Genomic DNA, 16600 nt, shown 5'->3' with positions numbered 1-16600 from the left:
GCTTATAAATGCTGAACATCTTTGGCAGCACAGGTCCTGACCTGTGAGGTCCTCTTCAGTACAGAAGGGAACCAACACCAGGATTCAGAATCTCTTCAGCAAAACAATGATAGGCAGAGGTGCTAGGGATGGAGTTACTGCAACATAATACACTCAAATGGGCCCCAGCCCTCTCAGGTAAGAGCTCTATCGAGTCTATGCCATCACTAATGGCCCAGGTTTGGACAGCTAGCTACCAGTGCTAGAAAACAGCTGCACTGTGAATTCTACTCTCATAAAAAGTGGAACTTCTAACCTCAGTTGTCAGTGTTTAGGTTCCTGACACCTCTCCATAGAGCACATACCTAGGCTAGCTCCACTCTGCCTGGAAGTGAGAGCTCTCTCCTTTCTCAGACACCATTGAGAGAAGCCCAAGCAAAGGAACAGCCTGATCCTAGGTGACTGTGAGGATGTAGAGTGCTCCAGCAAGGGAAGATGGAGATTTGGATGGCCCACAGGCAGCTCCACAGCCATTGCTCTGAGCTCAGGCCTTCCCCATGGACCACTGCTCCACCACCTCTGCTCTCCACCACCTCACGGGGGCAACATGAAGACCCGCCACTTCATTCCTTTTTCCAGCTCCTGAAGAAAGTGGGAGGGGAGGAGAGGAGAGGGAACACTGCAAAAATAAAAAATACTAAATAACAATAACAATAATAAAAGATAGTGGTCCTTCAAACCTTTCTCAGTTTTTCTTAAAGTCCTACTGACTTTAGTAGCAGATAAAGAAGTTGTCTTAAAAATAAAGCCAAGCATGTCTTCTAAGTGTCCTCTAATGACCCCATGCTGTGGACAAAATATAAACTTCCGAAGGGCAATTCCATGAGAATCACAATATAAATATAGCACTCACGACAATCTCTTTTCTTCTGAGGTTTTGTGTGTGTCTTTGTTAATAAAGCAACTCTGGGCTCATGACCCTTCCTGCCAATGCCCCACACCCTGAGAAATGCCACAGGAACCCTGGGGAAGGGTGGGGGGAGGAGAAGAAGTCAGAAGGGTCTGTGAGGTGAGGCCAGTGGCAGGGAGCAGGGCCAAAGATTCACCATGGGTCTTAGAGCCCTCCCTGTAGCTACCCCATAGGAGCCAGCTGCTGAGCACAGAATGGAGAACCTGTGAATCGCAAGGGCTCCTCTCTGGCTCTTGCATGTGGCTCATCTCTTTTGGCTCAGGGACAACTGAGAATTCCCGGCTCTAAGTGTCTATGGGAGACATTCACCTGCAGCTGCTTTGTGGCCTTAACGATTAGAGACAGAAAGCTAAAGGGACTCTACCTTTCCAGCCCCTCAAGCTTTCTCTGTCCCAAACTTGTTACAAATAACTACTGTAGGAAAATATACGGTGATGTCAGAAACAACTGTACAAGGTCAGGGTATATTGGGAAATCTCTGTGACCACCACAGTCTTTCGGCGTCTTGGTGAAGGTGCCTAGCATGGTATGTACATGAGGGGTTCTCTGGCACTCTCCTGCCAATCCCCAAAATGTCTGCTCTTCTCTGGTAGTTTTTATATTTTACAAACACCATGGTAGTAAAAAATTTAAAAATGAAGGAAAATACCCTTTAGACCGCTTGCCCCTTCTTCCAAAATTGTGCAGAGGCAGTTCCGACGCAGTTGCTGTCTTGTAAGGTGATGGCACGCTCTCTTCCCATATCTTCTTCCAGAGAGAGAGTGGAGAGAACATGCCTAAGCAGCTGGTCCCACTTTGATTTTCTGTCAGCAAAAGCCTACTTGGAAAATGATTTGTCTTGTGGGTATGTGTGTGTGTTAGGGAGGTGTTTAGAGCAGGGTTGTAGGTTTCTATCTTTTATTTTATTTTTTTTAACAGACCTTTCAGCTTGCTCCAAAAACGTCTCTCTCTGACTCTGGGGACTGAGGCCTTGATATTTCAAACAGCTCCTGAGGAGACTGAGAGGACCTTCTCGAAGTTAATATCCTGAGTATCTCAGAGAGCTGTTTCTCAATGTTTGTCATTTTCGTATTCAAGGCCTTGATGTCCTCTTTCAGCTCATGTTTCACCTCCAGGACCATGGCCTGCAGTGTCTGCTCAGGGATGGGGTAGAAAGAATGCTTTACCTCTGCCAAGATGGGACTCCGGTCCTGGGGGCTCCTGGCCTCCCCGACGTTGTCCAGACGCAAGTCGCTCTTGGTGATACCGCTGTCACAGGAGTCTGTCTTCTTCAGCGTGGCCTCCCCTGATGCCTTTGTCCTCTCAGGGAGTGTCTCCATCGACTCAGCCTTGGAGACCTTGTTCCAGTCCTCACCCTTCCCACCAGCATCTTTGAAGCGGGTCCAGCCTTTGCGCTTGGCACAGTCACCCCCTCCCCCCTTGGGGCCCAGGCACTCTGACCCCGGTGCATGTAGCTTGGCATGGTCTGACACCCCAGAGGTGGATGCTGGCTGGAAGGAGATCGGTGTGGCAGGGCTCTCCCGGACAGTGATGACACTAGCCTTGACGATGCTATGGTTGGCTGAGGCATGCTCTGTAAGGATGTTGCCCTTCTCCACATCCAGGTCATCGAGGTCCCGGCCCCCTCTCTCTGCGGCTAGCCTGGCCTCTTTCTGCTGTCGGAACCTCTGGAAGAGTCGCCGCACAGGGTGGTCAGGGGGCAAGATCAGGGGGGCCTCATTTTTCCGTTTCATCCGCTCTTCCTCTTCCCGTTTCACATCACTGATCTTCCGGAACACAATCTGGAGTGAGACAGAATGACACAAATGTGTTAACCCTGGGCAGTGGCCTCAGCAATGAAGCTCAGCCCCCTGCCTCATCACGATCTCTCCTTTTAGCCCCCAGCCCACCAAGGAGCTAAGGCTCACAGTATGTTCCCATGCCCATAAGGCCTCCTGGGCTCTTCTCTGTGGCTGAAATCACTGTCTTTTTCTTGACACCCTTTTCCAGCTTTCCAACAGCAAGGAATTGGTTGTCGCTGACATCCTTCAAGAGAAACAAACCCCCATCAACTCCATCCTCACATGCCAGAAGCCAGAGACTCCACATGGAGTCCTCCACAGAGGCTGTCCTGGCTTCCAAGCCAGGGCTTCCTTCCATTGGCACTGGATGAAAATCAGAATCACCTGGGGAGCTTTGCAAAAATCCTTTAGCTAACCCTCCTTCAAACTGAATATATTTGAGTGTCCAGATGAGAAGCTCTGGAATCTGTAATTTTAAAAGTTCCCCAGGTGACAGCAGTGCGTACAAGTTTGAGCATCTCTAGTGTAAACTATGAGGAGCTCTGGTGGCATAGGGGATAAGCCACTTGACTGCTAAATAGAAGGCAGTGGTTCAAACCCAGCAGCTGCTCCACAGAAGGAAGACGGAGCAGTCTACTTCCAGAAAGAAATGACTCAATGGCAGTGAGTTCAGTTTTGGTTTTAGTGTATACTACACTCCAGGTAGGGAGCGCTGGTAGCATAGTGGCTAAGGCACTTGACTACTAACTAGAAGGCTGGTGGTTCAAACCCAGTAGCCACTCCTAGGAAGGAAGATGTGGCAATCTACTTCCATAGTGATACTGCCTCGAAAACCCAAGGAGGGTTTGCTATGAGTAGGGTTCGACTCCACAGCACATAACAACAACAACAACATACTCCAGGTAACAGTGTTCAACTGGGTCCCCCATGCAGGGCTGCAGTGAAGGCTGCCATTGACATCTCCAGATCTAGACCCTAAGCGAGTGTGGTTGGCAAGTCTCACATGGAAGCTTTCTTTTGTCCTTGGGGAGCTCATGGTGGAAGAAATGTCCATGAACTTGCACATGAGCTTGTGCTAACAATAGTAACAAACATTTGGACAGTGCTTTTCACCTCACAAGGCACTTTATCATTATTTCATGTATTCCGTACAATAGCACTACAAGGTCATTAAGACACACACTGTTATTCCCATGTTAGAGAAGAGGAAGTCAAGGCTCAGAGTGGCTCAGTGTCACATAATGGATAAGTTACTAAGCAGGGACTTTCATCCACACCATAAAGCCCCAAATCCATTAGATGGCCAACACATACTTATTGACAACAGCAATAGTTCATGTGGAACACGGTCAGCCACATAGACAGTCATGAATTGGACTGAGTGTACTATAAGCCACAAATATGAAGACTTTCCTCTGGGCCAACATCTGATTATTTCTAACTTATAGCACACATGAAAGTTACACCTAGGGACATATTTTGATCCATTCCATATTTGAATTTGTGACAAGAGAGACATGCAGTATTTCTTTTTTAATGTGAATCCCTAGTTTTGGGACCAGAGATATAGAAATCATTGAGAATCAGAAGAGAACCTATGGAACAATTAATGGTGATGGTTGAATAGCACGATGAACATAATTCATATCACTTAACTGTACATGTGAAGATTGTAGGAATGACAAGTGTTTTGTTACCTATATATTTAAGGGGAAGTGGCAGCTTTTTTTTTATCATCACAATCTAGAAAATCAGAGTTTCTGACTAAGCCCCAGAACCTCCCCTTGAGGATTTTCCAGTGTTCTCTGAAGACACCACTTACTAGGTTCACAGATATAACCAACGGGTGGTGCAAGCAGTTTGCAATCAGCTGCTAATCTAAAGACTGACAGTTCAAACCCACCCACCTACGGTAAACTGCTTCTGTACAGATTACAACTAAGACAATCCGGTGGAGCAGTTCTACTCTGACACACATGGGGGTGCCATGAGTTGGAATTGACTCAATCAACCACAATTTTTTTTGTTTTTTAATATTTTAATGCTCCTCATGTGTACTCACCATCTGTCAGTGGTGACTCACATGTTGCTATGATGCGGAACAAGTTTCTGCTTTGCTTTATTGCTGGGGTTAGATGATATCTCATTGTTGTTTTGATTTACATCCCTCTAATGGCTAATGATATTGAACCAATGGTACTGAAGGGAGAAGTCAAAGCTGCGCTGAAGGAATAGGCAAAAAACAAGGCTCCAGGAATTGACAGCATACTCATCAACAAATGGAAGTAGTGCTTGAGGCACTCACTCATTTATGCCAAAAAATTTGGAAGATAGCTACCTGAGCAACTGACTGGAAGACATCCATTCTTATGCTCATTCCAAAGAAAGGCAATTCAATATAATGTGGAAGTTATTGAACAATATCATTAATAAAAAATAGTTTTGGTGGTGTAGTGGGAAAGGCATTTGGCTGCTAACCAGAAGGTTGGCAGTTAAAACCCACCAGCTGTTCCACAGGAAGAAGATGAGGCAATCTACTTCTGTAAAGATTTACAGCCTTGAAAACACAATGGACTTGTCTTATCATTAATATCATACACAAGCAGACTTCTGCTGAAGATAGTTCAAAAATAATTGCAGCAGCATATAGACAGGGAGCTGCCAGAAATTCAAGCTGGATTCAGAAGAGGATAAGGAATGAGGGACATCATTGCTGATGTCAAATGGATCTTGGCTGAAAGAAAAGAATATGAGAAAGATGTTGACCTGTGTTTTATTGATGGTACAAAGGCATTCAACTGTGTGGATCACAACAAATTATGGATAATATTACAAAGAATAGGAATTAAAGAACACTTAATTGTCCTCATGAGGAACTTGCACATGGACCAAGAGGCTGTTGGCTGTCACTCAAAGAGAACAAGGGGGTACTGAATGGTTTAAAATCAGGAAAGGTGTGCATCAGGGTTGTATCGTTTCACCATACTTATTCAATCTGTATACTGCAAATAAGCCAGGAAGCTGGACTATACAAGAAGAACACAGCATCAGGTTTGGAGGAAGACTTATTAACAACCTGTAATATGTAGATGACACAATCTTGCTTGCTGGAAGTGAAGATGACTTGAAGCACTTACTGATGAAAATCAAAGCCTTCAATATGCATTACATTTCAGCATAAAGAAAACAAAAATCCTCACAACCGGACCAAAAAGCATCATAACGATAAATAGATAAAAGATTGAAGTTGTCAGAGATTTCATTTTACCTGGATCCACAATCAAAATCCATTTAAGCAGCAGTCAATAAATCAGATGTCATGTTGCACTGGGTAAATCTGCTGCAAAGACCTCTTTAAAGTGTTAAAAAGCAAAGATGTTACAAGGTGCACCTGACCCCAAGCAATGGTATTTTCAATAGCCTCATATGCATGTGAAAGCTGACAATGAATAAGGAAGATTGAAGAAGAATTGATGCCTTCAGATTGAGGTGTTGGCAAAGAGTATTGAAAATACTATGGAGTGCCAGAAGTTAAATAGATAACTAGGACCTCCAAAAAATTAAATACTTAGACACATCAAAAGATTTTCCCAAAAGAATAAATAGAGGACTCACAAACTAGGAAAAATTTTTGGCAACAGCATCTCTATTGTCAAGGGGCTAATATCTAAAATTTATAGGAAACTTCAACAATTTAACAACAAAAAGACAAATAATCCAATTAAAAATTGGGCAAAGGACATGAATAGATACTTCACCAAAGAAGACATTTAGATAGCAACAAACACATGAGGAAATGCTTGTGTTCATTAGCCATTATTGTTAGATGCCTTCAAGTCAGTTCTGACTCTTAGTGACCTTCTGTACAACAGAATGAAACAATGCCTGGTCCTGCACCATCTGAAGCTCTAATAGCCTAGTGCCTAAGGCATTTGACTGCTAACCAGAAGCTGGATGTTCAAACCCACCAGCCACTACTCCTTGGAAGGAAGACTGGGTGATCTACTTCTGTAGTGATAGCACTTCGGAAACCCAAGGAGGGGTTGTTATGAGTCGGATGCGACTCAAGGGCAGTGAGTTAGTTATCTATTTGTCTTCTGGTGTTTGTGTGTCTTTATTTATATTCAATAGCATGCCTTGAACTAGGATCCTGAAATTTGTCCCTATTTTTCCTTTGATGGTCTTTATGGTTTTACTTTTATGTTCAGGTTTTCGATCCAACTTAAGTTCATTTTTGTACATGGTGTAAGATATGGGACCTGTTTCATTTTTCTGTGAATGGATATCTAGTTTTTCCAGAACCATTTATTAAAGAGACTATCTCTTCCTCTTTTAATGAGTTTTGGTCCTTTGTCAAAAGGTTTTGGTCCTTTGTCAGCTGTCCATAGGTGGATGGATTTACTTCTGGGTTCTCGATTCTGTTCCAACTATGTGTCTGTTGTTGTACCAGTACCAGGCTGTTTTAACTATGTTTTGAGATTGGGGTGTGTAGTAGGGCTTTAGTAGGGCTTTCCTTACCTGGGTGATTAGTTTTTCCATGTCTTTAAAGGAAGATGAGGGAATCTGGATCTGGCTTGTATTATATCTATAGCATGCTTTGGATAATACTGACATTTTCACCAGGTTAAATCTTCCTATTCATGAGCATGGTATAGTTTTCATTGTAGGTCACTGTAGGTCTCTTTTGGTTCCTACACAGTATATTTATATGTCACATTGTATGTTCTACTTTTAACAAATTGATTTATTATCTGTTGTAAGAGAGCTAGGATAATCTATTTTGTTCACTATATCCAGCACTTAGAAAGTACCTGCAACCCAGTGGGTCCTCAATATATATCTATTGAATAAATGAGGGAATTAATAATAAATTTCAGCTAATGAATCTATGGGAGAGTTTTCTGCCCAGAAACATGAAATCACAGAGTTCCTAATCAATGCTACAAAAGGAAAGTTTAGCTAGAAACATACATGGTCCTTTTACCAACCCTCTCTGGGACAGTTCTACTCTATAACACATGGGGTCACCATGAATCAGAATTGATATGATGGCAATTAACAATGACAATTAAATATTAAAGATCAGAACAGCCCTTGAGATTTAAAAAAAAAAAAAAAAAAAGGAAGTTTAAGGTGAAAAAGAAGGACTTCTTCAGATACTGAGAAGTCAACCCAAACTTATTCCAAGAGATTGGACAACAGAATATACAAAGGCTTAGAATACATTCATAGTTGACCAAGTGGCAGCTCCTCCTTGAAAGCATAGATATACTGTGCTTTTCAACCAAATGTCCCATGAATCAGAATTCTGTACTTTGTGGGGTGGGGCACCTAGATTGATTCAGGCAATGATGTTGTCTTCCCATCGTCAGTAACAGCCAGGCAATTTAGGCACTCACAGGTTGAGGCTGTCCTTGGGAGGAGACATGGGTGTCTGGGTCTTTTCAGACCTCCTGCTTTTCCCAAAATGTCATCTAAGTGCCTCCCTCTGTCATCCTATGTGCCATCTGAGGCAATGCCATCTGAACATCACCACCTCAGCCAACAGGCTAGTGAACCTGGGAACAGCTTCCTGACCTGCAGAAATGTCTGAGTTCTCTGAGAGTCAGAGAATAAAATCAGCCATCTCTGAAGGATGGAGCAAGTTATAGAGGTGCTATGATCTGGCAGCTTTGCTGATCTGAGCTCTAGGGCTCTGCTTACTGATATCAGTTGCTTTTTTGGAGAAGTTATTCATGGAAGCTTTGTCTCTGAGGCAGCCATGACCATGCATTTACCAAGTATTTTAGATCTGAGTGGGCAGGATGGCAATATGACTCATGACAATGAGGTCTGTGCAGCAGCCACAGCAGCACCTGCCCCAGCCTTGGCCCCAGCACTGTTCTTTCTGCTCAGAGCCTCTTCACAGTTCTGCATGGCAGGAGTATGCCCTAGCAATGATGTACAAGACCCCAAGATGCTCTCTACGCTGAACAGGCTCAGATAGGTGGCCTGGGAGACAAGTTTGTTCAAGCTTTTCCAAAGTGTTGTGTTGGGTTTTAACAGGTGCTTAAGCACTTGGTGGCTAACTGGCAAAGGCTGGTAGTTTGAACCCACCAGCCGCTCTGTGGGAGAAAGAGTCTGCTTCTGTAAAAACTTACAGCCTTGGAAACTGTATGGGGCATTTCTACTCTGTCCTAAAGAGTCATGATGAGTTGGAATTGAATTGATGGCCACAAGTTTGGTTTTATGAGGAAAATCAGCCAATGAAAACCTATGGATCCCAATGATCTGATCCTCAACCAATCATAGGGATGATGCAGGACCAGGGAGTGTTTCATTTGTTGTGCATGGGGTTGCCATGAGTCAGGGGCTGACTCATGGCAACCAACAACAACAGTGAGGGAAAATAATGTTTCCAGGTGAAATATGTTTAAGTCACACTGCAATGTCAAATAATTACTTTATTATAGAACTTCTCAGAGCCTTAACATGCTAATGTGGCTTGTGAATGCATAAGAGGAAAATATCACATGGGCATTTCTTAACTTCTTACCCCTAGATCCCCTTTTTTGAAAAGGTTGTTGTTGTTAGACACCATTGAGTTGATTTCCACTCATAGTGATCCCATGTGACAGAGTAGCACTGCTTTGTAGGGTTTCCTAGGCTGTAATGTTTATGGAACCATATTGCCAGATCTTTATCATGTGGAGCCACTGTACAGGTTCAAACTGCCAACCTTTCAGTTAGCAGCTGAGCATTTAACCGCTGTGACACCAGACCTCTTTTTTAAAAGGGTAGTCTTCCTGGAAAACACTGATATTATATAAATAGAGTGGGGAGTTTGCCCTCTGTATTTGTGCATACCCCTGATGGCTGAGAAGGGCATTTCCTGCTTCATGTTCCAGCCATATTTTGAGCCCTGGCATTTGGGATTTGGCTCTCCATCTGCAGATGCATTGCTCCTGGTGCATGGGCCTAGATCAAGATGAAACTCTGGCATGGCTTATGAGGCATGGTTTAGTCCCTGCTTGTAGAGCATTGGATGCTGGTCCCCAAAAGGTAATCCACATCCTAACCCCTGGAACCCATGAATATCACCTTATATGGCAAAAGAGTTAAGGATTTTGAGCCGAGGGGCTGATTCCGGATTATCCAGCTGGCCCTTAAGTCTAATGATAACTGTCCTCATAAAAGAGGCACACATAAGAGAGAACACCCAGAGAAGAGGAAGAGGCAATGTGACCATGAAAACAAAGACGGCAGTGATGTGGTCACAAGCCAAGGAATGCCAGCAGCCACTGAAAGCTGGAAGAAGCAAGAAATGGATTTTCTCCTTAGAGCCTTGGGAGGGAGCACTCTAGTCTTATTTCTGCCAAAAACTTGATTTGGGGCTTCTGTTTCCTCCAGAGCTGTGAGAGAATAAATTCCTACTGTTTTAAGCCACACAGTTTGTGACACTTTGGAACAGAAGTCATAGGAAACTAATATATTGTTCAACTCTCCTGTCCTCCCACCCTTCAATCACTCTGTATGCTCCAGCCATACTGAACAATTAATTTCAGGTTCGGAAAAAGCCCTACTCACTCTGCCTGAAGTTCCCTTCAATATCTCATCCTCCACCCCATCTCTTTTACCTGACTTCTGTGTGACCTTCAGCATTCAGCTTAGGAGTCATCTACCCCAACAAGCCTTCTCTGATTCTTTCCTATCTCTGGGTCACAAACCCTATGTAGTGGAACCATGACTGCAGTGCCACAGATACCTCATCACAGGTCATTGCAACTATTGTGAGATAAACTGTTTGCTTATTTATTTTTTCCTGTAGGCTGAAGCTCTGTGAAGGCAGGCACGATGCCTTATTCAGTTTTTTCCACCATCATCAGCATAAGAACTCAATATATGTTCAATTAATTAATGAGTCTATCACTAAATGAATAATGGGCATTCCTCTGTTTGCAAGTCTTGTTGTTATTGTTGTTGTTGTTATGTGCCATTGAGTCAGCCCCAACTCATAGCAACTCCTCCTCTCTGAGGAGTGGTTGGTGGGTTTGAACCACCAGCCTTCTGGTTAGCAGTCAAGTGCTTTAGGCACTATGCTACCAGAGCTCCCAACAAGTCTCATACTAGGGTGAAAGAAGATGTGCAGCTGGAAAAAAAAAAATCTGTTTCTAAAGTCAGTAGTTTCCAAGAGAGAAAAAGAGAGACTTTACAAGTGGACTTCTCTATGTATAGCACATATGCTCCTAAAGACCAAAACTCAAACCATACTCACGGGCATCAAGTAGATTCCAACTTATAGCAACCCCATTGGGTTTCTAAAGCTGTAAATCTTTATGGAAGCAGACTGCCCCATCTTTCTTCTGCAGAGTGGCTAGTGGGTTTGAACCACTGACTTCTGGTTAACAGCCAAATGCCTTAACCACTACACCACCAGATTTTTTTATATACTCCTAAAGTGGAGCACGCAGATCAAATTCTAAAGGACTTTCATTTTCACTCACCTTCATTTCAGTCTGATCTAATACTGATTTCATCATCTCTGCCTGACTGATTTTTATTTTCTGCACTCATCCATGTGCTCAGAGCTGATACTATTTAGAAGGAGCCCTGAAACGAACTTTATTTTGCAATAGGGGCAACTGTTGAATTTTTCTCTTGCATAAACTTGGATCTTCCTGTCGAAGGCAATCTGGTGTCATGGGAAGAGCCTAGACTGGGAATGTGAACACTAGAGTGCTCATTTCAGCACTGCAGGAGGGATAGGCATGGAGCTAGCACCTCACACCTTCACTCGCTGGCAAATGGATGTCTCCCCCAGCTTCCATCAGAGAAGTACCTGTCTTCCTTCCTCTCCTCCTCCATCTATCTCTGCCTTCCTTCCTTCTTTTGTTGAGCTTCGTTGCAGAATTTCTTTTAGGGAAAGGGTTCCATTTTGCAAGCAACTAAATGAAGTCATCCCTTAAGGACGTTTTGGAATGTTCCACTGTTCCAGAATGAACAGTTCATGATTTCAATAAGCCTGAATTTTTGCTTGTATTGTGCTTCACAGCTTATTACACATACACAAGTACATTATCTCACTTAATCCAAAATTCTCCTGGGGTATGCAGAGCCTCCATCACAATTTGACAATGGAGCAAACTGAAGCTTTGTAAGTAGAATGAGCTGCTCCACACAACTCGTTAGAAACAGAGCTGTGGGGAGCGGGCCACTGCTCTTGCCTTGACATCACCTTTCCTCACATCGGGGACTCTTCCACAGAGACCACACTAACAGAGAGGTGTCTGGTCTGTCTGGAGAGTTTGGGCATAGGGATCCTATATTCATCCTCATGAAAGGTCCAGCCCTGGAGACAGACCACTCTCCTTCTCTCGGCATGGGTCCAGGAACCAGTGATGAAATAAGTCTGGATCCTTCCTGGCCAGCCGGATTCCTGCCAGCCCAGAGTGGCATATGTTTTCCTTTCCTAAGGTGTTAGGCTTGCGAGGCTGGGGGAGAATGTTGAGCAGTGCATGCCTTAGTGCAACACAGGTAGATGGACACCTCCAGGGCAGAGATGACTGCATGCCTTGCTCATCAGTCTTGGTATTCCTCTGAGGCAGCATCAAGCAATGGCTCTGAGTCTGGGAGGCCTTTAATAAGTGCTTATTGAGCTGAACCAAATTGACACACTTGGCTTCTCCAGATGCAGGGCTTTCTACTATTTTAAACTTTGTTTGGAAAACCAATTCCTCTGGGACTTGAGCTGACTTGGGACAATCAACCACCTCTTTCAAGTTACAGTAAAGGAGGATATGGCCCCTCTCCAGCCTAAGCTCTTCTCAAGCATCAGGCAAGGGCCAGGACAATGGGAGCACTCAGGGTCACTGGGCAAGAGCAGCCCAGCAGAAAATGTGGGGAAAAGACAGGCCTGGAGGCGAATGGACCACCTGGAATCCTGGCAGCACAGAGGACAATGGAGGGCAGCCAAGAGAGAGTTACTTGAAAGAGTAACTCAGATTGTGGAGTGAAAATACATAAAACTGAAAACCAAACCTGATACCATTGAGTCAATTCTGACACATGATGACCCCATGTGTGTCAGAATGGAACTATGTACCACAGGGTTTTCAGTGACTGATTTCTTGGAAGTTGATTGCCAGGCCTTTCTTCCAAGGCACCTCTGGATAGACTCAAACTGCCAACCTTTCAGATAGCAGCAGAGAGCCTTAACCATTTGTACACCCTCCCATGGACTCCAAAAATATATAACTCATCTCAATTCTTAGTTGTTTGCATAAGTGAACAGGGAGTGAGATATGAATAAAAGAAAAAAAAAAAAGGGATAAACTAAAAGGGGATTGTTTTGGTTTTTATTGGATTCAGACTCACTTCTCTAATCTGAAACATACTGAGACTGATAAAAAGAGTACAGTCTTGGAGTAGCCCCAACTCTTTCTCTGACCAGCTGTGACATTAGGCAAGTCATGTTTTTTCCTGGTTGGACTTAATCAATTGTTCTCAAACCTAGCTGCCCTTTGAAACCACCAGGGGAGTTTATTACAAACCCATATTCCTAGGCTTCACCTCAGATCTACTGAGTGAGAACTCCTTGTGGCTGGCCTTTGTCACAAGCTTACCAGGAGACCCAGATGCAGACAGCCTGGCCCAGCTCTGCAAACATTCGGCGTCCTCTGTGTGTTTGCATGTCACCCACCACACAAGTCCCTTCCAGACCTCTCTGCCTGTGCCCACACTTCCAGCCAGGCTCAGCTGTCCTGTGCACTGCCTGGAATTGGATGAGCAGGAGTCACCCCAGTGAGTCTACAAACCCCTGATCCCTGAGAGATAACACAATAGGTGGTTGGTAAGCTCTGCAGTGAGTTGTGACTAACTCCTTGCACCCTCAACTCACTCACGGCAATCCCACACATAAAGGAACAATGTTGCCTGGTCCTGTGCTGTCCCCAGGATTGGTTGCAGATAGCACTGCTGGGATCCATAGAGTTTTCATTGGCTAATTTTCAGAAATACATTCAATTCTAGCTCTTCCTTCTGGGATCATCTCCAGGGTGACACTCACATGGAATAATACATAATACCTTTACTGAGCAGCTATTAAATGACAAGCTCTCTTCTTGAAGGTTTACATCCATTGTCCAATTTAATCTTCAGAACAGTCCTATAAAATCAGTCATATTACCCACTTTAACAATGAGGAAAATGAGGCTTGAGGAAGAAAGGCCAGGCCTTTCCTCCAAGTCTGTCTTATTCTGGGAGCTCTTCTGAAACCTGTTCAGCTTCGTGGCAACATGCAAACCTGTACTGACAAATGGGTGGTGGCTGTACAAGAGATGCCTTGGATGGGAATTGAATTTGGGTCTCTCACGTGAAAAGGGAGACATCTACAACTGAACCAATACTCCCTTCCTTATTCTTTAGACTTGTCCAAAAAAACCTGATTCATTGTCAGGAGTGAGGGACATAAAGCCAAGCAAACATTTACTGAGTACCAGTGGCATGCAGAGCACTCACCACCACACTCCCTTATTGCCCTTCCATGTTGTGGAGCCAGGCTCTCCTCCCAAAATGGGGGCCATGCTGGCACTGACTCAGGCAGGCCGGGCCCTGGCTCCAGGGCACGAGCAGCGACAGGGGGGCAGCCAGACCTCCTAATGCTCCTACAGGCCCTGGGCCTAGTGATGTTGCTTTCGTCATAGTTTCCTCACATACCAGCCTCCTCCCCCAGTAACCCTGCCTGGCTTTTTGGCATAGAGTAAAAGATGAAGATTAGCAAACCAGACCATTTAAGAAACTTAAAACATGGAAAAACATTCAGCAAACTTAAAACATGGAAAAACAAACTGTAGATGGCCTGATACGATAAAGCGGTTGGGTTTTGGTTTTGAAAATGCCATTACTTATCCACCTCATCATAGCCATTTCTGTTCATTCTGCTATCAAATGCTCCATTTTTTTCTTTCAAGAGAATCATGAGCTTGTGAACTGCCCAGAAAATGTGAGGCCCTGTGGCTCCCAGAGGGACAGAAGCAAGGTCAGGTCAATAACCTTTAAGCTAAGACTATTTGGGGCCAGGGCCTCAGGTCCTGGAGCTCTGCCCTCCAAGGGGCACTAAGTTTGTCAGGGAGACAGACTGGTAAACCCATTCATTTAGCCCAAGGTGCTAAGTGAGCCCTTAGGGAGAGGGAAATTCATGGAGCAGACAGACTCAGGGTCATGTACCTCAAGCCTCATTTTCCTCATTGTTAAAGTGGGTAATATGACTGATTTTATAGGACTGTTCTGAGGATTAAATTGTACAATAGATATAAACCTTCAAGAAGAGAGCTTGACATTTAATAGCTGCTCAGTAAAGGTATTATGTATTATTGCATGTGGGCGTGACCGTGGAGATGATCCCAGAAGAATGAGCTGGAATTGAAAAAGTGAAAGGGTTATGAAAGGGTGTTCTAGACACGAACAGCACATGTATAGACACAAAGGTGGAAATGCCATCAAATGTATCTTTGTAGACAGTATCTTGGTGGAAACAATCACCATGGCAGGGGCCATCCCTGAGGGAGAACCTACAATACAGCAGTCATACTTGTAGGCTACATACTTGATGTATGCTTTTTCATGCCTCCTTATAGCAACCTCAGGAGATAGGCAGAATCATCATCCTCACAAATGAAGGGGCCCTGGTGGTGCAGTAGTTAAAGCATTTGGCTGCTAACCAAAAGGTCAGTGGTTCGAATCCACCAGAAACTCTGTGGGAGAAGAATGTGCCAGTTTGCTTCCATAAAGATTTACAAACTTGGAAACCTGTGGGGCAGTTGTACTCTGTCTATTGGGTTACTACGAGTCAGAATCCACTGGATGGCAGTGGATTTACAAATGAAGAAACTGAGGCTTAGAAAGGGTAAGCAACTCCCTACAGGCACACAACTAGTGGACTAAGACCCAAACCCAGGCAATCTGAGGCCCTGCCCATGTCCATGTTTTAAATTGTTCTGCTGTGACATGTTTATAAGGAACTCTGGTGGTGTAGTGGGTAAGGCATTCAGCTGCTAACCAGAAGGTCAGTGGTTCAAACACTCTACATGCTCCTTGGAAGGAAGATGAGGCAATCTACTTCTGTAAGATTTACAGCCTTGGGAACCCAATGGGGGTCGCTATGACTTGGAATTGAATTGATGGCAGTGAGATTCATTTTTTTGGGTTATGGAAATACCTCGGGCTTTAGAAGAAAGGATTATCATGCTCTCTCTTTCTCCCTGCCAACCTCCCTACTTGTTTATCTCACTCTCTGTTCAGTAGCAACTACTCTAAAGAATTCAGGAAAAGCCATATGGGGTGAATATTTACATCAGGTAGATACACTTTTTAGAATGATCAATCATGGGAGAACAGAAGGGCAGTGTTGCACAGGGAGATAGCTCAGCGGGCAAGAATGCATAGGAAAGAAGGATACAGGGAAGATGTAACCATAGGGAGGAAATGAGAAGAGAGCTGTTTCATTGTGGGAAATTGCAGTCAATGTCATGAAACAAAATATGTATGAACTGCTGTACGAAAAATGAATTTGCTCTGTAAACTTTTAACCAAATCACAATAAAAATTAAAAAAAAAAAAAAAAAAAGAATTCAGGACAGCCTTAGGAAGAAGAGAGAAGGTCTGACCAAGGGGAAGAGAGAATCCAAGAAGCTGGGCTCCTAAAGCATTTAAGGAGGGAATGAATTCCTGAGATATGTTAGGCTGTGTGGTACTTCAATTAGTCAGGATGGTAAATGACTTACCTTGAAATCCAGACTTTCATTGGTCCAGTTAAGAAATGGTCTAGGAAAGGGAAATCAAAGGCATCCAAATTGGTAAGGAAGAAGTCAAACTATCCCTATTTGCTGATGAT

At 44.0% G+C, this 16600-nt stretch overlaps 1 protein-coding gene across 1 annotated transcript in view; it reads right to left on the bottom strand.

The window, feature by feature from the left end:
* Positions 1 to 1872: 1872 nt before the first annotated feature.
* KCNH1 (potassium voltage-gated channel subfamily H member 1) overlaps positions 1873 to 16600 on the bottom strand; it is a 705904-nt gene continuing 691176 nt past the window's right edge. Inside the window, exon 11 of the mRNA XM_007952936.2 lies at positions 1873 to 2730. Coding sequence (XP_007951127.1) covers positions 1873 to 2730 — 858 coding nt within the window. The remainder of the gene's footprint in view (positions 2731 to 16600) is intronic.

The sequence above is a fragment of the Orycteropus afer genome, unplaced genomic scaffold (assembly GCF_000298275.1).
Source record: "Orycteropus afer afer isolate SDZICR_OR568_19922 unplaced genomic scaffold, OryAfe1.0 scaffold00013, whole genome shotgun sequence".
Classification (NCBI taxonomy): Eukaryota; Metazoa; Chordata; class Mammalia; order Tubulidentata; family Orycteropodidae; genus Orycteropus; species Orycteropus afer.
Note: the sequence above shows the minus strand (reverse complement) of the source record. Positions and strands in the feature narration are given on the sequence as shown.